This window comes from Hyperolius riggenbachi, chromosome 11 (assembly GCF_040937935.1).
Source record: "Hyperolius riggenbachi isolate aHypRig1 chromosome 11, aHypRig1.pri, whole genome shotgun sequence".
In the NCBI taxonomy this organism is placed as follows: domain Eukaryota; kingdom Metazoa; phylum Chordata; class Amphibia; order Anura; family Hyperoliidae; genus Hyperolius; species Hyperolius riggenbachi.
The window spans coordinates 83,030,349-83,055,004 of NC_090656.1; the positions used below are offsets into that span (position 1 = coordinate 83,030,349).

The 24,656-nt window shown below is 44.0% G+C and overlaps 1 protein-coding gene across 3 annotated transcripts in view; it reads left to right on the forward strand.

Moving 5' to 3' along the window:
- SPTBN2 (spectrin beta, non-erythrocytic 2) overlaps positions 1 to 19,410 on the forward strand; it is a 322,588-nt gene extending 303,178 nt beyond the window's left edge. For all 3 annotated transcript variants that reach the window (XM_068260592.1, XM_068260590.1, XM_068260591.1), the window contains 10 exons: positions 365 to 503; positions 2,032 to 2,116; positions 2,860 to 3,056; positions 6,265 to 6,419; positions 7,151 to 7,217; positions 9,776 to 9,823; positions 11,631 to 11,860; positions 14,244 to 14,417; positions 16,439 to 16,481; positions 17,821 to 19,410. In XM_068260592.1, the coding sequence (XP_068116693.1) occupies positions 365 to 503; positions 2,032 to 2,116; positions 2,860 to 3,056; positions 6,265 to 6,419; positions 7,151 to 7,217; positions 9,776 to 9,823; positions 11,631 to 11,860; positions 14,244 to 14,417; positions 16,439 to 16,481; positions 17,821 to 18,042 (1,360 nt within the window). In that variant the 3' untranslated portion in view covers positions 18,043 to 19,410. The remainder of the gene's footprint in view (positions 1 to 364; positions 504 to 2,031; positions 2,117 to 2,859; positions 3,057 to 6,264; positions 6,420 to 7,150; positions 7,218 to 9,775; positions 9,824 to 11,630; positions 11,861 to 14,243; positions 14,418 to 16,438; positions 16,482 to 17,820) is intronic.
- The last annotated feature ends 5,246 nt before the right edge of the window (positions 19,411 to 24,656 follow it).

Below are 24,656 nucleotides of genomic sequence, written 5' to 3' on the forward strand. Positions count from 1 at the left end.
AAAACACGTAGCCAGTGCACAATTGAGTTGTTTATGTAAATTTGTCATTATTGAAGTAAGCCACCTCTACTTTTTTATTTTATTTGTTTTAGCTTAGTTTTATATATCCTTGGGCGCCTCTTAACAACTTTTAGCCTTTAATAGACAGTGGGGACTGGAGACTGACCTGGTCCTGAGTTGTGGACTGAAATCCACTTCTGAATTCGGACAGTACTTTGCAGACTGATTTTTAAAAATCTGGGGGTCATCTAGGCTTTAACATCTGTTCTAATAGGTTAAAAACCTTGTCAGCATTTTTTTTCTGCAGGGTATAATTGGTCTTTTAATGCCTTTTTTCACTAATGCTCCATTTTTCCTTGAGCAGGGATGTGTCCTCTGCTGATCTGGTCATTAAAAATCACCAAGGCATCAAGGCAGAAGTAGATGCACGAGCGGACAGTTTTACATCCTGCATAGAACTGGGAAACACTCTCCTGGAGAAGAATCACTATGCTTCTGACAAGGTACTTGTTGCCTATCCATGTAAATGGAAGTTAGAGCGGAGAACAATAGAAAAGCAGCATTTTAGGACATTCTGGAAGGCAAAAAAATATGGAAAGGTTTGTTCATATACTTTGGGGATAGATCTGCCGACTCCTAGGAAGGACACTTGTAGCTGACAGAAACCTGTTTTGAGGCAAGTGATGATGGAATAGCCCAGTCCTGGGCTTCTCTCATGGAGACACAGAAGGTCCCAGCAGATTATGTAGAGTAGACCTTCTGTCTCCATTATTGATACAGGCATTCAGCAGAGGCGGAGTAGGCCAGCTAGTGGGGCCAGGTATTCAGTATTTTTAGTTGCTGGTAAAAGGTAATGCTGTGTAACATACTGGGATTCGACTTTAAAACCAGTTTCCCCTTTGAACTTATTGAGTTAAAGAAAGCTTGTGTCAAATTTGACACAGTTATCGGTTTGTATACAACTGTATTGTATACAATTCTCCCTACAAAGCTTAATTGGAAAAATGGACCCATAAGGGCCCGTTTTCACTAGCGAATGGGAACCGGCGGGATGCGATGCAGCTACGCATCACTTCCGCTCCCATTCGCATTACTTCCGCATCGGGAGATACAGAAGTGTAGAGGGGGAGATGGCGGGAGGATGCTGCAGATTCTCTGATCACTCCGCATAACCAGCAAGCAATGGAAACTGTTCCATTACTGGGCATTGCTTACAGTACAGCCGCGGTGTGATGCGTTGCCACATTGCACCACATGTAATGGAAACAGGCTCTAAGGAACTATGGCAATTGTCAAGGCTATGCAGCCAGTCACCCACCCACATAACCAAACACCAGCTCTAGACCAGAGACTGACTTACTGATGTGAGTGGAAGGAGTGTCACATCCTGCAAAACTCCACCCACCAAACCTTATGATGCTGGTTTCATGTTTGGTGGGTAGGGCAGGGTGTAGTCATTCCCTTTATCCACACAGGAATGCCAAAACTGCTCCAATGTATGGCCATGGGGATGGGACATAGCTACACTCGTGCACCAGAAGTATGGGACGAGAATACCCAGTGGTAGAACAGGTCAGTTCAGACTTTTTTTTTTTATTAATTTTTTTACTACATCATTACACTTAGTAAACTACATGTTGAGTATGACACAAGCTTACTTTAATGCCAAATAAGGAATACTGATATTAAGCACCTCTAAAGCCTTGAACACACGCCTGACTTAAGTCGGCTGAGGTGGCCAAAATCAGGATTGTGTACGACGGCCGGCGACCCCAACCTGCGAGCAATCTGTCAGATGGATCTACTCACACCCAATGCGATGCCGATCCCATTGTTCGTGACCCACACCCACCCACCGTGTGATGTCACACGCACTGCTTGTCAACCCAACTATCTATTATGCAGCGATCATTTCTGCTGTTGGTTGGTCTAATTCCTTAATTGTTATTGTCTCGCTTGTGACCGTCTCACACATTAGAAGGAAAACCTGTATGTAAGCTTGGTGTCCTGATGAGAATCTGTGTCTTCCAGATCTCTGAAAAGCTGGAGCAGCTGCAGGAGAGGAGGCAGGAGACTGAGAACAAATGGAAAGAAAAAATGGAATGGCTCCAAATTGGTAGGTCTACATCGACACTCTTCACTCTGGGGCCTCTGACTATTTAGGACTGTGTGACAAAACTCAGTATTGTGTTTGAAATCATGCTTCATATCCTATGTTTTCCCTCCCAGGATGTACTTTCATTTTAAAAATGTAATGAATTGTACAGTATCGTGTGCTGACCCTTGTTACCCCACCTAATATATGTTCTAAAGCACCAGGGCTCTTTTATAGGGGCAAACTGAGCATTTGCCGCAAATCCTCAAATTGCTCCTGCCCTCCCCTTTTGTTTTGGTCCTTGGGGCCCCTGCAGAGTAGCGACTCGCTTGTCCCAGCCGGTGTGCTCCTCCATTTGTCTGTGCATTTCCGTCTTCATCACCGCCAGCCACATCGTCTCAGTGATGCGACTGCATATTATTACATAAGAATATGTGGGGTCGCTGAGGAGAGGCGCCTCCTGTAAGGATAAGACAGGAACGCACTACTGGAGGGCCGCACCAGCCAGGACCAGTGAGTCTCTACGCTACGCAGGGAGCAAAATAAAGTTTGGGGGGGGGGGGTGGAGACCAGAAGCTGTCCTGTGGAAGTAAAGGGCACTTAATGTCAATTATGGGGGGAGGGTTCAACCCCCTTCCCCAGCCCCCCCCCCCCCCCCCACACACACACACACACATCCCCAGGTTAGTTTGGCCCAGACACCTTATTGTACTTATAACCGGCCCTGTGAAGCACGGGACATGACACATTCTCCTTCCTTTCAGTGCTTGAAGTACTTATGTTTGGAAGAGATGCCAATGTGGCTGAAGCTTGGCTTTCCAGCCAGGAACCCATCGTCAGATCAGCTGAGCTTGGTGGCAACGTGGATGAAGTGGAAAACCTGATCAAGAGACATGAAGCCTTCCAGAAAGCAGTAGCTACATGGGATGAAAGAATCTTGCAGCTGGAGAAGCTAACCACGGTGAGTCCATGTGACAATGTGGTGGATGCCGGACATCATTCCGACGATCTTTTATCTATAAATTCTCAACCTATGAGTGTCCAGTAAAATGTAAATCCGCCTGTATTACAAGCTACACAAACAACTTAGAATTTCAGATCGTAAGATAAGGGGGGTATAGAATAAATTAGGTAGGGGGAAATGGAATGGTAAAGTAGACGAAAGTGTTAATGAGGAAGAAAGATGTAGAACACTGAAGATGTAAATCTTGAGCATCTGTTTGAAAGTGTTAAGTAGGGACAAGCTTAATGTAATAAGGCTGGGGTGCCCACACTGTTTTGGCTCGCAATCTCCTTTAAAAATTACAGGGGCAGTGTGATCTAGCACCCCCCCCCCCCCCCCCCCATTCCAAAAAAAAAAAAAAAAAGTTGTAGAGGATGGAGCTTAAAGAGGACCGTCAGCCTGAAAACAAACATATTGTCATTAGGTTACATTAGTTATGTTAATTAAAATAGATAGGTAATATAATCTCTTACCCACCCTGTTTTAAAAGAACAGGCACATGTTTGATTTCATGAGGGCAGCCATCTTTTTGGTTGAAAGGAGGTGACAGGGAGCATGAGACACAGTTCCAACTGTCCTGTGTGCTGATCACCCTTCCCAGTTGCTAGGCAACGTGAACATAGGAAATCCCATCATGCTTTGCACAGCATCAGGGAAAAAAGCCTGGGCAGTTTTCTTTGATGGGTGGAGCTTAGCTAAAAATGCAGCTAAAAATGATGCTTTGGTAAGAAAAACAAATTCTGACAGCCGAAGCTATGCAGCAGCAAATTCTGACAGCTGCAGCTACACGGCAGCAAATTGACAGCTGCAGCTACACGGCAGCAAATTCTGACAGCTGCAGCTACACGGCAGCAAATACTGACAGCCGTGGCTACAATTTGATAGGACATGGCCACGCGGTTGCAAACTACTCGGCAGGCGATTGCGATCTACCGGCAGATCGTGATCGACCTATTGGGCACCCCTGAGATAAGGGTCAAATTCCAGAGAGTAGAAGAAGCCCTTGGGCATAAAATGTAATTGTTTGAGCTGTGGTTGCCTTTTAAATTCCTGAATTAAGTATGTAAAATGTGTCCTAACAATAGCCAAACTTTTTTTAACCACTTCAGTACCAGCAGTCTCTGGATTGTTCACTATCGCTAATTTATACTTGCCTGGGGCTTCCACCAGCCTCATGAGCAGCACTGAGTCCCTCACCATCCTCTTCAGCCCCTCCGTTTAGCCGCTACGACTCCTGATAATACGGGCAGTCGCGGGCTTCTGCGCAGACGCAGAATGTTCCAGGGGATGGGGACATGTGGCTGAGCCGCGCATGCGCAGAAGTCTGCGTCTGGCAGCGACTAACCAGATTACCGCCAAAACAGAGGGGCTGAAGAGGACGGCGAGGGAAGCCACAGTGCTTATGGGGCTGGAGCAGGGGTGTAACAATAGACCCTGCAAGGAATGCCTCAGCAGGGGGGCCCAGATGCCACAGGGGGCCCGTGGGGGGGGGGGGAAGTTTGAGAGACTGACAGCTTAAGGTATGGAGAATAAAAACGTATTCTGCTCTCACAGCATTGTTATATTGACTGCATGTGTCCACCACACAGATAACGTATAACACACACTTTGGAATTTGTACACTGTCCCTGCTCCCTAGGGTTCGTAAAAAACATCTGTCTCACACTGCAGCAAAGTTCTAAAGACTTGATGTACAACCCTAAAACAAAAACATCACATTTTGAAAAAAAGTTCTAGACGTTCTCTTTTCAGCAAAAGGGATCCTAGATTCTTATCATACAGGCTAATGACTTTATGGCCTCTGAATACTTTTACAACTCAGTGTTGATTGATGTCTTACTGTTGCTGCTTCATTGAGAGCTTGTTGTCTCACTTGGAGTCCAAGTTCTGTTGTAATAACAGTATCATTCAGTGACATTCTGAATGCTTTGCCAAAGTTACATTGATACTACAGTATATCTTACGTTCAGCATGTCATTGTTGTTCCTCCATATAGCATGTGCTCTCATGTAGTAAAACAATACAGCTGTGTGTGTATGTGTGTGTATGTACTGGGAGCAGAGCTGCAACAAGGGACTTGTTGTCAGCTGCAAGGGGCTTGAGGAAGCCCCATGTAAGTAGATCTGGTGGTAGCATAGATTGCCTGACATTTCCTTTAAAGGTCCATACTCACGGGGGACGGCCGTCGCCGCAACCGCGTGGCACGCGCATGTTGCGGCGACAGTTCGCCCGTGTGTATGACGCGCGCGCCCCGAACCGTCGGAGCTGTCGCCAGGCGATTGACATGTTCAATCGCCGGCTACAGCCGTCGCCGCAACCTCGCCGGAACTGTCGCTAGCCCCGCATGTGTATGCGGGCTAGCGACAGCTACCCACACACAGCACACGGAGCTTCCGGCGGGGGGGAGGAACCTCGGCGACAGCTTCCGCCGCATCGCTAATCCCTCTGCTGCCGTGTGGATGCAGAGGGACTTGGCGACGAACTGTCGCCGAACTGTCGCGCACACGCTCCCGTGTGCAGTGACAGCTACAATTGTCCCCCCGTGAGTACTTAGCTTTAGTCTAAGTGTTTTTATCTGCATTGGGAAAACACATTGGACCTTAGTTTTCCTGTGCAGAAAGCGAGGCTGGTGGGGGCCCCATCCAAAGTTTCGCAGGGGGGCCCAGTGATGTCTAGTTACGCCCCTGGGCTGGAGGAAGCCCAGGTAAGTATAAATTGGCGATAGTGTACCATCTTTGGTGCACTAAGTACCAGAGGCTGCTGGTAAAAAAAAAAAAAAAAAACGAAAAAAACGGAGCTCCCCAACGTCACGGCACACAGACCAGTCGCTTTCGTTGTTCGAACCGCTTTCCCATCGCTAAAGCCCACTCGCTGTGCCGTCACTATGACAGCAGAGCTCCGTGAGTCGGTCAGGAGCTGATTTCATTGGCTCCTGACCCTGTGATCACTATGAGCCATCCAAGGCAAGAGCTTCTTTTTTCAGGTCCTTTTCTCGATAGACTTTTTTGTGCTGTGTATTGACTCCTGCACGACAGGTTGAACTCATTACCAGAGCTAACCATTGAGTCATGCGTAATCTGTGTCCTCCATGGGAACTGTATTGTTTTGGTGAGTGTAACTGATTAGATTCTTCATTGCATTAAAAAAAATCAACTTTATTTTTAAGCTGGAGGAGAATGAGCTGAGAAGGAGACGAGAGGAGGAGGAGAGGAAACGAAGGCCGCCAACTCCGCCTCCTGCAGAACCAAAGCAAGAAGAAGTTATGCAGAATCACGTTATTATGGAGGATCACTCTATTCCTGCCAGTGTGCTGCAAGAAAGGTTCGCTTAGCGTAATCATGCATTGCCAGGGGTTGTGCCAGGAGCCATGCTGTACTAGCGCCTAAACACAGTGGCATAGCAATAGAGGATGCAGAGGTTGCAACCGCAACGGTTACCTCCCTCTACCACAGGATTAGCTCTCGAATTGTCCTGTGCTGGTAATAATCACTTGTATAGATGCGTTGAATAGTAATAATGATTAACTTCCCCATCCCCTTCTTGCACCTCTGACTCTGTGGTTGTCCTTGGCAGGTTTTGGTGCTCCGTATCAATTCTTATGTATGAGTGCTTGAGGGGGCCCAATGTAAAACTTGCACTGGGGCCCAGAGCTCCTGAACTACCCCACTGCCTAAAATATTATAGGTGCCACATACAGTATGTCTCTTGTCAGTGTGAGCAGATGTTCCCTGCCTTGTTACAGAGGCCTTTTGCTGAATATGTGCATAGTAATGAAACAAAATAGGACATTCATAGGTCATGATAAAATATCCTGTTGATTTTCTAGGACAGATAATGACACAATTATAGTAGTTCGGGCATGGCTTCCACTTCCTTTTGATAGAGCTACCATCTTCAAGAGAGGCAGCAACTGATTTTTGATCAGCAACCAACTTAAATTAATTTTCTGTATTCAGATTATTCTATCAGCAATGGTGATTCATTGATCAAATTTTCTGATCACCAGTTAGAGGAACACACTGATTACAGCCAATCATTTCTCTTTCTTTCAGGTTACAAAGTTTGCAGAGTGAGCAGGTTTCTGTGAATGGTGTATATACAGACTCTGACTCGCCTCAGGTATGCAGTGCATGTTTTCCTCTATGTAAATCTAGGTACAAATGACATCTGTTTGTTTATGGCTAAAGCGGGTAACTATCCCATGTCTGTATGGGCCTCCCTCAAGGATCCCTGAGATGCGATGTCACCAAGCATTGCACAACGTGCCCTGCCCCATTGTAGCAATGCATAGGTATGATGAGCTGTGATCAATGTGCCTCTTCATAGCAGAATTACCAGTGCCCTGAGGATGGATTTTTGGCTGCTGGTTTAACAGTCTACGCATGTCTGTACCCATCTGTAGGTGTGAATAATTTGGGGTAAAGTTATGTATAGACTTGGGATGTACAGTATTTCTTTGAAACAATCCTATGTGATCATTTTCACAGTTGCTATGCAATCTTGCTAAAGTCCTCTCTGCCGAGTAGCCCTATGGTGAGGTGCAGCAGGACACATAATGCCAATCAACTGAGTAAGTGACAGACTGCTTAAAGAGACTCAGAGATGAGCCAACATGAAGATTTTTTTACTTACCTGCGGCTTCCTCCAGCCCCATAAGCACGGATGCGTCCCTCACCATCCTCCCGTTGTCCTCCGTTTGCCCGCAATCAGTCCTGGTAACAGTCTTCAGTCTGGGAAGACCCCGGCTGACGTCACTGCGTCAGTTACCGAGGCTGATTGCCACTAAACAGAGGATGGCGAGGGACACATCTATGCTTATGGGGCTGGAGGAAGCCCCGGGTAAGTAAAAAATCTTTGTTGGCTCATCTTTGAGTCTCTTTAAATATCAGATTAATTCGCCAAGCACGTGCCCGAATTTGGGTTTGGCACATAATATAGCTCAGAATGGACATAAACAAAGGAAAAAAAGTATAAATAGTAGACCAGAAAGCAATAGCAGCTTTGTCAGGTAATAACACTGGAATACAGTAGTAGCAGCTTTAACAAGATATATTCCGTGACAAGATACAGTGTTTCAATAGTCAGTCTATCGGGAGCCTACGGCTGCAGACCTACAGAGGTTGACAGTGGAGGGGAAGGAGGAGTTCCTGGTTTAGATGGCCCAAAACCTCCGTCCAGATGGGAGCCAACTGAAGAATCGGTGGTCTGGGTGTGATTGGTCATTGACGATCTTCAATGCTCTGGAGCACAGTCTGGAGTTGTAGAGAATGTTCAGTGGAGGGAGGGGTTTGCCAACGATTTTCTTCCCAGATCTGATGACACTCTGTAGCTTGCATGTAGCTGAGGAGCCACCCTACCAAACCAAGATAGATGAACATGGTAACAGTGTATAAGCTTGTCAGAAGTTTCTGGACCATACCGAACTTCCTCCGTTGGCAATGGACTACTATGGACTACTATTGCAAAAGATTGTGAAATGCATACAAGATGTACATTTTTGTCCCAGAGTAAAATGCACTATAAATTAACTGTTTCCTACGCTATTGGCACTTACAGTGGCTGGTAAAAATCTGGCCGATCGGATTGGTTTTGGACTAGTCCATCTCCTCATGGCAGATTCTCAGTTTTCTTTAGTGCACTTAATGATTGGCTATGGCTCAATCAAGCTGCCAAAATATAGTGCTAGCAAGCAAGAAAGGCTGGCCGTCATGTTGTATATAAATCCTTCCCAGGTAGAGCTTTTCTAAAAAATAAAGAAACCCCCATGCAGAGATGGACCAGTCCAAAACCAGTCAGATCGGTCACATTTTTATCACCTACTGTACGTGACAGAGACATAGGAAAAATGTAATTTAAAGTGCATTTTACTATGGAAGGAATGTTCTGGTATGTGGTCGAGTCCTGCGTGAACGCAGGTGGACGAGGTCCACCTACTTTTTTCAGAGGGTGGACTACGTCCACCATAGCATGTGGAGTGGAGGCAGCGCAGTGAAGGGGGAGCGGTGGGGAAGGCGCCGCTAGTCTGGTCTACTCAGGATCTCCCTCCCACGGCTGGAAGCCTTTTTTTCAGGGTTTTTTTGGGGATGAGTCTCTTTTCCCAGGACTAGACCCCTGATGTAGACCAGAGTAAGACAGCCACTGGTCCAGTCTAGAGGACCTCTCATTAGTTTGATCATTAATCTTTAATGGCAGGTAGGTCAGTTGTTGGAAGCAGCTGCTGAGGTTTTTTCACGTCAGATTACTTTGCTTTGTAGGATGAAGGAGGTATTGAATAAGAGCCTGAACACACTGCACTTCCATCAGCAGCGCAGGTGGCCATGTGTTATACAAGAATGCGTGGCATCCGCATTGCTCTCCATTACAGCCCTGCCCCATTAATCTATGCTCTGCGTTGTACTCAAAATATGTGCAGCATAGGGAAAAGTGGCATCGCACATAATGCATGAGTTGTAGCATATACACTGAAGTATACAGTCAATTAAAAGAATGCTTTACTGTTGCCCGATGGATCTGCTGCACCACACTAACACGCACTGTGAATGTACCATTAGAATATAATTGCATAGCGTTAGCAATGCGATTATGTCTTGTGTAATTCACCCGTGTGGAGATAGCCTTACAGCTGTAAAATGTTTTATATTGTGATAAAACTTACACTTTTTGTTTTTCATAAACAGCCCTCAACCGAAACAAGGAGACTGGATGACAGCCTACTGGATAATCAGGTAACTGGGGTTTCTGCTTAGTTTTTCTAAAATGTATGACTAATGTTTACAAAAAATGATAGCACAAAAAAAACAAAACGACCTTCTCTGTCTGTGACCATTTATGCCTTTACTTCCTCAAAGAGTGGCTTCCTGGCGTTTCATTCGATTGGACATTTCATAACAATTCACGCATTTTTATAATTTTTTAATTTTCACAACACATGTTTTTGTGGTCCAAAGTTACCAGCTGCAGAAAGTTTGCTTCTCTAAGCCATGTGTATAGTGTAGTCAATCAGACTTTATTGAATTTGAGATCTCCAGGACCAATAGAATGCGCTCGGTCTGACTGGGAGGAATGTGTTTATGGCTGAAAAAGCTGGAGAAGGTAGCAGACGCTGGTTTCATTGCCCATCACATTTTTTTAAACCTTACTGAGCCATCAAAAGACCAAAACAGGCGGTTTTAGTGAGCCTTCAAATTAGATTATAAGCAAGGGAGAAAGTGGATCAAGAACTGACTGTAATAACCTTGTAGCTTGCATGTTTTAAAATGCATGTTTTAAAACCAACATTGGAGGTCTTCCGTAAGATTTTGTTGTGCATTTAGTTTTCATTATGAAGATGCACTGATTTGCCTAGCACCTATTTTCTGTTTTGGCTGTGCTTCTGTCATCAGAAATGAATCTCCTACCTCCCTGCACAGTATCTATGCTTCTGTTTATTGTGATCTCTGAATGCTTACATGGTAGAATTCATTTTCAAGAATATGCTAGTATGCTTTAGCTGCTAAAGTGGTGTATGAAAAGTTTCTCAGATTTGTCTTCTTCACGTGCCCAATGTGTAAGACCAATAGGGTACATTTAAAAAAAAACCAAATTAGTCACATGATCTCAGCAGAGTTCTTGTAGGAGTTCCCCTTTAAATATAAAGGTTTACTCACAAGATCATATAGGTGTGAAAGTACAAACACAAATACCTCTGAACAAAATTTCCAATTTCTTTATTACAATTATTAAACACCAAAATGCATTTTGCAGGTTAAAACCTCCCTCTATAGACTGCAGTGCTGCAGTGCTCAAGTGAAATTAAAATTATTGGAGGCAGATGTTTTTGGGTAAATGCCTATTTTTAAAGGGGCACATCTTCCCATCCATAATATCAGTAGTCCATTATAGAACTGGACGTTTTCCTTGCCAGTGGTCACTCCCACTAGGAAGACCTACAACCTAACCCAAGTAGAAATTGGCTGATTTTTGCCACTTAGCTAATTTTCGGTTGCAGGAAATAAAACCTGCCTTGAGTATCATTCTACAAGCCCCACCCCTTCCTTAAGCTTAAACTCTTGCTTGAGACTCTGTTACAAAAAGTGCCCTTGGGGCTACTTCAGGAGGCGCAAGCCTCTGGATCCTAGCAAGGCTTCCCCCGTCCTTCATCCCACAGTGGCTGCGCTGGGCCCCTCCGAAGCCACAGCCGACAATTTGTCAAGCGACTCGCCTGCGCAGTATAGCGGACCTGACTGGGATCGGCTATTTTCTCCTGATCCCGAGCCAAGAGCCGCTACTGCACCTGCGCTGGAGCCGGAAAGGTAAATATTTACATGGCTGCCGTTTGGAGGGGCCCAGCGAGAACACCGTGGGACGGAGGACAACAGGGGAAGCCTCAATAGGATCCAGAGGCTTCCCCCTCTCGAGGTAAGTACCCCCCAGGGGCACTTTTTTTTGTTATAGGTTTTCTTGAAGTACTACACTTAGTGGCCTCTCGTGGTGTTAAATGTAATGTAACCATTGCTCACCGGGTTCTAAAAATGCTATTTTTCATTATTTTAGGCAATTGACACTTCAGATAGTACCAACGGAGCCAAGACAGACATGATTCCAAAGGATGGAAGCCCACCTCCATCACCACAGATTCCGGCCCGACTAACGTTTTCTCCAATAAACCTTCAGACAAATACGTTGCCGCTCAGCATTCCTGAACCGTTGGCGTCAGAGCAGATGGAGGGGATGTTGCATCGCAAACAGGAAATGGAGTCCCATTCAAAGAAGGCTGCCAATAGGTGAGAAGACTTGGTGTATGGACAGTTTCCATGATTATTTGCATATCTGTTCCAGAAATGTATTTGAGGAGACTGGGGTGAAGCTGTAGCTAACTTAGTGTTACTTGGCCTCAGTGTTTCTGTGGGACTCTGAGGAGGAGAAAGCATGCTTAATCCACATCAGATACTTGGCCACCCAAAATGGTTACCAACAATTGTTAGCTAAAAATAAAGTATCTGTTTAGATGTCCCAATGCATTGTTTAGCAACCAACCATTTTGGGTCACTACATGACCAAAATGAATGACTGTTACTGGTACTTTGCAGTGCCTCAAACTCATTCCCTGCTTGGCACAGCCTTATCCTTTTAATAGAATGGTGCACTGCTGAACCCCAGCAGCATGGGTCTGTACAGGTCTGCTTTTTCCACAGGGAGGCTGTGTACATTCAGATAATAATGAAATCTGCCTACCTGTCTCTGACTCCAATTACAGCTTGTATCGCCTCTAAATGAAGAGACCTTAAAGCAAATCAAAAGCGGAAAAAAAGATATAATGAATTGTATGTGTAGTACGGATAATGAATAGAAAATTAGTAGCAAAGAAAAGAGTCATATTTTTATTTTCAGTTATTTAGATTTATTTTTATATAACACTGTATCATACTGTAACAGTTGCAGTTTTAAAACCACACTGTTTTTTAAGCTATAAAACAAAGCAGAAATAATGACCCTTTGAACTTTCCCACAGTAAGACCTTATCCCAAGCTGTCTCACTGTTTCTTGGCTGTTTAAGTGCTTCAGAAAACAGGACTGTATTCGACCCAGTTGGTGGAAGACATCAGAGAAGCTCTTTTGCATAGATAACTGAAGTTCCCTGATATCTCCATGGCAGCATACAGATGGGCGGAGAACTGCCCATCTGTATGCTGCCATGGAGTATATCAGGAAAGGACAATTACGGTAGGGGAGTATAAAATTTTCCTGTTCCCTGATATTTCCATGGCAGCATACAGATGGGCAGTTCTCCGCCCATCTGTATGCTGCCATGGAGTATATCCGGAAAGGAAAATTACGGTAGGTGAGTATACAATTTTCCTGTTTTTCAACTGTTCCTGTACTGGAAAACGATATTAGACTTTTCTTTGCTACTAATGATCTATTCCTTAGCCGTACTACACAAACAATTCATTATCTTATAAGTTTATTTTCGCTTCAGGTTTGCTTTAAGGGGGAACTCGTGACAAGTGGAATTCAAAAATGATTGCCAGATCTCCTATACACAATTACATTTCGTAGTGGGCTATTTGATTTCCGTCTAGTCAGATTGAAAGACGAATGACCCTTCTTATGTGGTTGGACTTTTACTTCAAAACAAAAACTAAGAGCTGGGGTGCACCAGTGTTTCCTGCAGCGCTTTCAGAATGCCAGCGATCAGCAAAGCACTGCAACGGGGAACCCTGTGGGAGTGGTTCCATTGCAGCGTTGCTTTTGTGGAGCAATCGCAAAGCAATTCATGCAACATTTAAAGCACAGCTTTAAAGGGATACTGTAAGGGGGTTGGGGGAAAATGAGTTGGTTACCCGGGGCTTCTAATGGTTCCCCACAGACATCCTGTGCCCGCGCAGCCACTCCCCGATGCTCCGGCCCCGCCTCCGGGTCACTTCTGGAATTTCAGACTTGAAAGTCTGGAAAACCACTGCGCCTGCGTTGCCGTGTCCTCACTGCCGCTGATGGCACCAGGAGCATACTGCGCAGGCCCAGTATGGTCTGTACCTGTGCCATGTGCTCCTGGTGACATCAGGGGAAGCGAGGACACGGCAACGCAGGCGCAGTGGTTTTCAGACTTTAAAGTCTGAAATTCCAGAAGTGAACAGGAGGCGGGGCCGGAGCTTCGGTGAGTGGCTGCGCGGGCACAGGATGCCTGCAGGGGACCATTAGGAGCCCTGGGTAACTTCAACTCATTTTCCCCCGACCCCCTTACAGTATCCCTTTAACCATAGCATTTATATTTTTATTTGTAGTACAAGACCATTTAATATTTGCTTTTTCAGTGAAGAGTTTTCTATTCGCAGCGCATGTTTGTTGTGAGACTTCAGATTCTCCTTTGTATAAAAAAAACTGAAACATTTCAGCTTTGGATCAGGTCAGGAGAAAAGGAACAGAAGCAGAGAAATATTTTAAAAAAAATAATTTGAACTCCACTGATGTAACACTAGAACCCTGACACAATAACATTAAAAATGTTTTTTAAGCTGAATACTGTTATGGACAAAAGTTGTTTGGAATTTACCATATTTCCATTTTGTATTGTGCAGTTGTGGAGTATTACATCTAGCTGTGGTTTTGGGGTTTGCAGTATGAGATCAGGTTGTGTAACCACAATTTATTCTGTTCTTCATCTAGATCCTGGCAGAATGTCCACTGTGTCCTGAAGAAGGGCAGTCTGGGCTTCTACAAAGATGCAAAGAGTGCGTCAAGTGGGATCACTTTCCATGGAGAGGTTCCTGTTCAGCTTAATGGTGCTCTGTGCAGTGTGGCCCATGACTATAAGAAGCGCAAGAATGTCTTCAAGTTGAGGTGAGCAATTCTGATAAGCAAGCAATAACCTTGTTCGGGAGTAATTAAAATATTTGGCAGAATGTGTTATTTCCAATGCAAGTAGTTTGAACTAAACCTGTGGGGAGTAAAAAGCTGTTAAAATAAATACTTTTTTAAGTAGAGGGAAACCTGTGGATTCTCCAGAGGATTGTCCTCGACCCTCTTTGCTTCTGCCTGGAACCCTCTGCTCATTTGTAGCCATGCTCCCGTCCCCTGTACAAGTGCAGCTGTATAACGCATGTGTGAGTAAAGTCTGCTCATGTACTCACGCATGTGCAATGTGGTTGCGCTTGTACACAGAGGTGCGTGGCCACGAAGGTACAGGCCTTTGTCACATACGCTTAGACTTAGAGGGACTGCTGGAATGGTGGGCCACAGGATGATCTGTGAAGCCTCTGGAGTCTTAAGAGGCTTCCATCAACTGAGATTAGTTTTGATCTCTTCCCACCCCACCTCCTCCTTTAGGTATATTTTTATTTTTTTAAGCATGATGCATTGTTCAGAAGGTCCGGGCAGTGTTAATAAGCCAGTTCAGCCAAGCTTCAGCCCTGTGTTCATGGTTTGTGCTGGCTTATTATTATTTACTGTATGTAGCACTGACCTCTCTTGCAGGATTTTACAGAGCATATAGCCATGTCCTTTATAGTCATGAGGAGCTCACAATCTATTCCCTATTATGAACTATTTTGGGGTGGAACCAATTCACTTAGCCATGTTTTGAGATGTGAGAGGAAACCAGTCCAAGAAGGAACCCCACGCAAGCACGGGGAGAACATACAAATTCCATGCAGATAGTGACTTGTTCCAGATTTGAAGCAGAGACTTCAGTGCTGCAAGAAAAGATTGCTATCCTCTGCCAATGTGGAGTCCACAGTCCATATCGTCAGGAAACTTTTTAAAATTGCATATTTAGGGCCACTGGACTTTACCCGTTCACAGCTGCATGGCCGCACACTCGGTAATTGTCTGCTGACGCCAATCGTCCATAGTGTTAGCAGTGTAAGGCTTCGCTTGTCTCAGCCACACTTTGGATGTGCAGGTGTGTGAACTGATCTGTGGTGCCCCCTAATGGTCCGATTTTTATATTATTTTTGTCTAATCTTGCCATTTTATGTAATAAAGGGGACTGCTTAAAGTACCCATTCAATATATTCACTCAGTTTACTCTTCTACTACATAGTGGTAAAATTGGACAAAAAAGATTGGTTAGAATGTTCAGGTGGCCATGAACAATCCAATTTATAGTGAAAAATCGTTTGAGCGATCAGATAATTCTTGGAAGAAAAATCTTTGCTTCTTATCTATCACAACCAACAAGAAAATCTAAATTTTGGTTAAACAAAAATCCAATTGGGCGACTATTTTTATAATCGTTCGTAATCGATTGTACCCATCAATTGAGATTATTTACAACCAATCCGATCAGCATACCTAATAGCTCGAACAATTTTTTGCTATAAATTGGACAGTTAGTGCCCACCTTAATAGTGGCTACTAATGATCCAATCTGTCCACCTATAACGTGACCACTGAATCATCTCTGTCTCACTTATCTCTGTTACTGCTGCCTCATTGTCTCATCATAGTTACCCGTAGGGTGTTCACTGTGGGAATCCTTTGATATTGTAGTGTGATATCATATATGAAAGGTTCAGAAATTTGAGAGAAGTTCTTCTCCAAAACTCTCCTGAAGTTAGAAAGTGAAGCACGGCTAAATGACTTGGGGCAACGTGGGAAGGCAGGAGGTATGTTACAGTGAATACAAACTCCTCATACAAATGTCTGAACTGCACAGCCCCAAGTTTCTACGTGTTCTCTTGAAAATCGTTTCTTTAATTGCTCTCATTACATTTGGGGCTGCCAATTTATTGCTACTAAAAGCTTTGGAATAAATTTGTTGCACTGAATGTAAGTTCAGGCTTTCTTATGCTACATTACCACGAGCAGTGGAAACATAGCTGTATTTCCTATATAAAACATGATTTCCTTTATTTCCACAGTTTATCAGATGGCAAAGAATATCTATTCCAAGCAAAAGATGAGGTAAGTGGTTTCTCCATTTTGGCTGATCTGACTGTCCAGGAAAGCAGAGTATAAGAATATGCAAGAGGAAGTGAAGAGCTGCAGGCCACCATTCTTTAGCGAACAGCACAGATGGTCAAGAAGATGCATAAAACTCCTGCTTGAGATTTCATGCAAATTAGAAGATGCATATAGTTTGCATTTACTTTGTAGGAAAGCCAGGTTTATTTGCATTTCATTGACCATCTCTAGAGAGCGTGAATTGTACAGCATTCTTCTAAAGTATACATTCCCCACTTTATTGTGGCATTTTTATGAAAGGTGTTTGCCAAGTACGCTTGGTACAGTTATTTTTACGAGTTCCACAAGGGCTGGAAAGCATATCCATTTTTGCACTTAAAGGACAACTGAAGTCAGTGGTATATGATGGCTGCCATTTTTATTTACTTTTTAAGCAATACTAGTTGCCTGACTATCCTGCTGTTCCTTCCCCTCTAATTTTTTTATTTATAGACCCTGAACAAGCATGCCCCTCACTTCAGTTGTCCCTTAAAGTATGCATGAGCCAAAATAATAACCTGCAGATTTACTTACCCGGGGCTTCCTCCATCACCTAGAAGAATCTGTGTCCCTCGCCGCAGTTCCGCTGTCAGGCCTGGAACCCACTGAAAACCGCAAACGCAAAACGCAACCGCTAGCGTTTTGTCTGAGCGGTTTGCAAGCGGATTCATGCGCGTTTTTGGTCGTGTTTTGCAACATTGTATTTTTTTCCCCAGCGGGTGCCTAGCGTTTTGCGTTTTTATCCTGATTGGTCCTGTGAATTATTTTTCATTTTGTTAGTGTGCTTAACCGCAAAACCGCTCAGTTTAGGTTTTGCTGAGCGTTTCTGCTAGCGTTTCAATACTTTCCATTGAAGCGCTAACGCTCCCAAAATGCTGCATGTCCTGCGTTTGCGTTTCTGAGAAACGCAAACGCTCCTGTGGAAGTTGCCCCATCCATTAACATTAGCCCAGCGTTTTGGCAAACTGCTAGCGTATCGCAGTGCTGCCAAAACGCCGCCAAAAGCGCTCCTGTGGGTTCCAGCCCTCAGTCACTCTTCTGGTGTTCCCAACGCTCACGGTCGTGCTCCCATGGTTGGAAGCTTTCTGCTCGGACTAGATCCAGCAATGGCACCCTTAGCAGCAGCCAAGTTTTCCTGTGTCTCACATTGGCGCTGAACTGGAAAATGCCAATGCTGGATGGTCCGATACAGGATCGAATTAATGGTTAAACTATACCGAGAAATCCTTCAGCAGCATATGGTGATTGGTGAAAAACATGTTGTCAATTAAAGTAATTTGTGTTTGCCTTTGTCTTCTAGGCTGAAATGAGTAGTTGGATGCGAGTGATCAATGCCTCACTGCCTTCCTCTCCTGGTGATGCTTCAGATCGATCCCCAGGGGCACCCAAGGGTTTAACACGGGCAATGACTATGCCACCAGTGTCTCCCAACAGTGCAACAGAGGGTTCAGTAACACTTCGTTCCAAGGAAAGCAAAGAGAAAGACAGAGAAAAACGGTTCAGTTTCTTTAAGAAGAAATGAGTCTTCTGATGGTTCCCCATACAGGCTCTTCTGTTCAGATCATCACTGCTTACAAGGCCCTGTCAAGCCAACAGCATGGGACCTTTGGAAACGGGTGGGGCTTGGGTGGTTGTTTGGGTGGAAAAAAAAATAATTAAATTGACCACAGCATTTTATATATAATTATATATGCATAATATGCACCTCCAATGATGAACAGACTTTGAGACCCTTAAATTCAGCAGAGTGTGAAGTCCCAGCTGGCAGCCCCTGTAGCACCGAACAGTCAGGAGGTGGCTTTTTGGGATCCTTTTAATGAGGTAGATGAGACGTTCGTGAGGGGGTCATTATTCCATCATCATTTATTTTTGTCTTGATGGGGTCTTTCATTGTCTCTACGCGCATGTCCAGCCATAGTCTCTAACATGACATCAAGCGTTGGAGATGCAGTGCACATTTAGTAGCGTATAATGGAGATGCAATAAACTGAAAGAACTCAACTGTCATGCTTCTCACTGACAAAACCCATGTTTCTTATAATTAAATGTGTGTTGTTTTACCTTTTTTGGGGGGGGACGGAGGGGGGTGTTCACTTTGGATGTAGTTAAGACATGCGTGGATGTGACCTTCTTAAGCACCCACTTACTGACTTCATGGCGTGATACTTATGGCCAGCAAGCGCTTTTGATTGACATGAATGATGAGGTATTCAGGATGATGCCCTAATAAGGCTAATTGTAAATGGCGAGCAGGGAACTTCCTGCTGGTTGCTATTGACTTCCTGTGTTGGTGCATGGAGTTAAGTGGCACTATAGGTCATAGCAGATCACATACCCATGCATGCTCCTAGGTTACAAGCATTCTTGTGTGCAAAAAAAATGCGGTAAAAAAAACCCAACTATTTCAGGGAACAGATCCTCTTATATGACATTTATGGATATATGATTTGAATGGGGCCTTTTTACTGGTTCGCTCAAGGCTTTAAACCATAATTGCCAACTTTTCAATGTATGCTTATAGTATTTTCAGTTCAGAAATATATAGGGGCTTCAGATCCTCAGTTGTTTTAGATATACTTTGGGTATTATTTATAAGCTGGATTCTTAGCTGTGCTTTGGTTTATGCTTCTCTGCACATTGGGTTTGTTATACTATGTACTTTATGGCACAAAGAATCTGGATTGTGGTTTTGGGCATGGCAGCTAAGCTCTACTCTTGGCTGCATGATCATTTTGGTGTCCTGTATTTTGGCGTAATAGAACTTTGCCATATACATTTTCTTACATAATGTGCTAAAATTGATGACGGGTGATATTACAAGTTGGTACAAAATTCCCATGTTTGTACACAATGGTCACAATTCACTAAACTTATCTCCTGTCTTTAACAAGGATTCTGAGCCTTTCTTCCTGTTATCACCTTGGTGATAAATAATGTAGTATTTACTAATCCATTTACCTTATGCAATCCTTAAATTAAGGATTAAATCCAGATTGAATCCGTAAAGGGAAACTTAAAGCGGACCCAAACCAAACATTTTTTTAATTCAAAATATTTAGTTGCACTACTCTGACACATACAAATATAAATAAACACTCCTTCAAGCCTGTAAGGGCTCTTTCACATCAGACAACGCGAGCAGGAGCCGGTTTCCTGCACGCGTTGTCTGCCTGCGGCGTGTCGTCGGGTATCTGCGGTGCGACGCAATCAGCGGCGGTAGCTGGTAATTAAACTCGACGGAAAACGCCGGCTCGCGGGTGCGTTGGAGGAAAAACTGCGCCCGGGTGCGTCGGAACCGCAACGCATCGAAACGCAGCGTCGAGTGTGAAAGGTAAAATGAAAGTCTATGGACTTTCATCTCACCTTGGTTAACGCAAACGGCTGCCGTTTGCGTTAACGCACAAAGTCTGCCCTAATGTGAAAGAGCCCTAAGCATTTCAGTGCATACTTTTTACCCTCCTCTTTGCATAACTAAGGTTATACAGGTGGCAGCCATTAGCAATTCCTCCATTGCTGGACACCATCTACTCCACCAGTTTGCCGGATTATTTGCTGGCAATATGAAAGGAAGGGAGGGGTTTCTCCAATAAATGTAAAATATTTTATATTTGTCATCATGCAGCTGAAAAAAGCTGCTATTTATTATTATAATTTAGAAAATAGATTTTATTTCTGAAATCTTGTATTTTTAGTTTGGGTCCACTTTAAGTAACACGCAATGTAATGAGATAGACATTTGTATGTACAGTGCCAAGCATACAAATAAATATGCTGTGTTGCATTTCTTCTTTTCCTGCCTGAAATAGTTAATATTCAGCTATGCAACTGACAGTTTTTCTCCAGTGTCTCATTGATAAGGAATTACAGCCATAAAATACTTTCCTGGAAGAGAAGCGGGATTCTGAGTGCAGGGGATAGATTAAAAAAAGTCAATATTTCATATATTTTAGCACTCTGAGACACGGGACAGATTCAGTTTCATTGAACTGAGACAAAACAAAAAAAATCTGCTTTTTTTAAGTTTTTACACATACTAATAAAACTGTGGGGTATCAGTCATTTTTAGGAGTAGGAGGCTAAATACAATTGTTTATCTCATCAGTTTATTTTCACTTAAGTTTTACTTTAATGATAGAATTCTGTAAAGTCACAGAGAGGCATGCAAGTGATAACCACTCTCAAGCAATTTCTGGACCCTGAATTAGGCCTCGTTCACATCAGGGCCGTTTCTGTGCGCTTTTCACAGCGCACTGCCCTGTGCGTTCAGCAAGGTATTGATTTTTCCATGTAACTAAATGTAGCTGGTTCACATCTATGCGCTGCGCTGAGCAGCGTTACAGAAACGTAGTGTTGCAGGCATTTCTGTGCGTTGAGCTGGAAAGCGCACAGCAATGCAAGTGAATGGGTCCGCTTTTTTAGCGCATAGAAGCGCATAGAAGCGCATGCGTTTTTTACCCCTAATTGGAGAAAAAAATACATTTACATACAAAAACAAAGTTTTATTGACAACTGCTGCTGCTACAGTAAGCAAAACGTGCTTTAAAGAAGCGCAGCGCAACGCACAGAAACGCGGACGAAAGCGCGCACAAGCGCATGCGTTTTTTGCCCTGCGCTTTAACACGTTTTTCAGCGCAGCAGATGTGAACGAGGCCTAACGTGTCCAAAAGTACAATTTAGGTAATCAGTAGGGGAACATACTTGTTAATTCCCCTAGATTACCTAGAGCAGTGAGAGCCATCTCTCTGCTTCTCCCTGCACCTGAATGAATACTGCCGGAAACATATGCATGTCCATGTTGGCACTCTTTCCCACTTCTGATACAGAGGGTCCCCCTCTAAAGTGCCCCTGGTAGCCAATGATGGTAGTGCAAGTCTGCCCATGTTGTCATAGCTACTGGTCTCTGTCCATGCTGCAATCCAACTTCTCCTGCCTCGTTTCTCCCACCTCTTACAGTCACAGGAGCTGCTTTCTTCTTGCATCATCTTTTGATGCTCCTGACATCACACAAACCCCAACTGTGAGAGAAAGAGATGTGAGAAAGGAGTTGCCAGTAAAGTTGGGCAAGTGGGACAATATCAATTGCAGTGTACATCGAGACAGGTTGCTATAAATGCATTTGTTTCACTGCTCTGTGAATTTTGTAGCCGCATTTATTATGGAAAATAAATGCCCAGAATGGGGGAGATGTAGACAGTTGACATCTGCAACTATAGCGTGGTTCCTGCCATTTTTTTGTTGTCCCCACCTCACTTCAAGCCACTGAAACCAGTACAAAGTAACACACAAACATCATACCTTTCCAATATGTTGTTACTGGAGTTTTATACTAGTGGTGCGTCGTGAAGAAACTTTGTCCTGACATCTCCTTCACCATGGTCTCCTGGCTGAGAAAAATTCTTGCCACAAGTGCAATGGCCCAGGGATGTTGCCGAACAAAAAAGGTCCGTGGACCTAATGTGGTGGTATGGTGGTGCAGAAGAAAGGGTTGCCAATCCCGGACTTCAGGAAGACCACTTCAGTGCTCTACTATAGTGTGAACACTTATGGTATAGTAGCACCTGAAATTGTTTATGGTTACTATGATGAATAGGTCTCCAACCTTAAAATTTATCCTGTGTCATACCTGAAACATGGTATACTGTGGGTTAGAACTTGTTTCCATATGCATGCTTCTTGTCACGCTTAAAAGATACCCTGAAAGAGTTAAATATCAGGTATGCAAGTGGCTGACTCAGTCCTGACAGGAAGTGACTACAGTGTGACCCTCGCTGATAAGAAATTCCCTTTTTTTTATCTTTCTTGCTCTCAGAAGCCATTTTCTGTTAGGAAAGTGTTTTATAGTTGGAATTTCTCATCAGTGAGGGTCACATTGTAGTCACTTCCTGTCGGGACTGAGTTAGCCACTTACATACCTGATATTTAACTCTTTCAGACAGAGAAAGAAAAAAAGGAAAACAGCAGTTATTTGTGTGCTAGGCACTGTACATACACCTGTCTATCTCATCATGTCACTTCGGGTATCCTTTAAGGAAATGCGATCACAGGGACATTAGAGAGTGCATAGACTGCACTGTCTGATGTTTCCATACATACACTGCGATTCACCTCTGAATCGCAGCACATGGTTGCATGCATTTTGGGGCAATTGCGCCCATGATCTCATTCATTATAATGCCTCAGGGAATCACATGATGCAAAGCAAAGCAGAGCTGCGCTGTTGCAATGGAAATGAGCCCTGATGCTGGGCATACACTGCTCGATTTTGCCGCGTGATCGTTTCGCCGCTCGATTCCACAGTCAATTCTCTTATCTTTCTTTTTCTATTCACTTCATTCCAGAATTGAGCAGCGAAACGATCAGGCGGGAGATTGGACATTTCGGAAATTATCTATTCAGCCATCTTAATGGCTCAAAATTGAGCCGTGTATTCCCAGCATTAGACTGTATGGAATATAGTCTTGCAGTAATTCTTATGCTGGGTATACACAGGTCAATTCTGGCGCTCGATTCTGCACCCCCTTGTTTTGCCCGCTCGAGTCTCTTATCTTCCGCTCGTTTTTCTTATCTTTTTTTCAATTCACTTCAATGACAAGTCGAGCGGCAAAACGATCGAACATGTTGGAAATTATCTATCGAGCCATCTTATCAGCTCAGAATTGAGCTGTGTATTCCCAGCATTCCAGTGCTAGTTGTGCACTCCAGTACTTTCTGGTGCAGGAGTGTAGCAGCACCTCTACAATAGACCCTCTGATTTAGTGAAAAGGCAGACTGTAGTCACGTGGTTGAAAAGGCGGTACGGCCAGCTCCACCAACAACCTAACGTGAAAATGACCTTTTAGGTTGGGGGTACTTTTTTTTAGGTCCCCTTTTGCACATATGACTTTATATGCCAGCCTGTACTACAGTGCAGAGCTGTATATTAGTAGTGTGGAAAGGTGGACATAACTAAGGTCACTTCTGTGGTCTAACTCCACTACCAGGTATTCCTAAACGAAGATACTTTGAGTTCCCAGCAGTGCAGCTGGATACAGAACGATGCAGTCTTACAGCATGTACCTTGTTGGCCAAGAACCCGCTATTGTGAGGAACATCTCAAGTGACCCTTTAAGCTTACAAATTTCTATGGCGTATTCCATAATAATGTACAGCAAGACCCCTGTTATCTGGAACTCAGGCAACCGGAATTATTAACTAACTGGCATTCCGGGGCTGTAATTTAGCAATATGCAGATCTTTGCAGCAGAATCATTTTACCGATTTTCTTGCAAACACTGCCATTCCAGCGCAGGAGACTTGGGCGCAGCAGTAACTTCAGCGCTGTCAAAAGACGTAGCTGAAGTTATTTATAAAACACTATAATTCATCATGCAGCAATTGCTGGAAGCCGAATGATTTCATTCCCCACCATCCATGGTGGCCTAGATGGGGGAATAGTATTTAACATCAATGAGAATTTGTGCAGGAGCAGGATAAGCCATACTGGCTGTATCTTGCGCCAATTCCTCTCATACCCTTTTCTTGGTGTCATATTCAACACTTCCTGTAGCTCCCAGCGGCTTCCCTGCATCAGTTTCAGCGTGTCATGTGACCCGCATTGGGTCACATGATGGGACTTGTACACAGAGGATGCCGGAAAGCTTCTAGAAGCTATAGAAAATGTTGAAGACAGCACCCGAAGGATCGGAAATTAGTTTCTGCCCAGCATGGGGGAGATTTTGTGCTATTTTGGCTGGTTGGTCAAGTAACCAGCAAGTGCCCATATCCAGCATCAGGCAATGCCTGCCTATGTGAGATATTGGGGTCTTGCTGTATAAAAGCTGTTCAAGAATTTCTTTATGCTTTTAAATAACTAAAGTACCCACTGAAGTATGTGTAGCATGTGTAGCATGTGTTGAGAACCCAGATACGACAAGATCCTTAGCCTTATGTAAACTTGTTTTTCTACTGCAATTCCAAATGTGGCCAGGTCCCTATTGGTTTTCCCACTTTGAGTGTCACATATTCCTACTCTGCAGCTGAATCCAGAGAGGAGCAAGGCTACTGCAAGTCCAAGCACATTTGCCCCAGGAAAAAGGTATGTTGTCTAGTGCGTTTCTTCTATACACAGTTTATTTTCATGTGTCAAGTAGAGGTAAC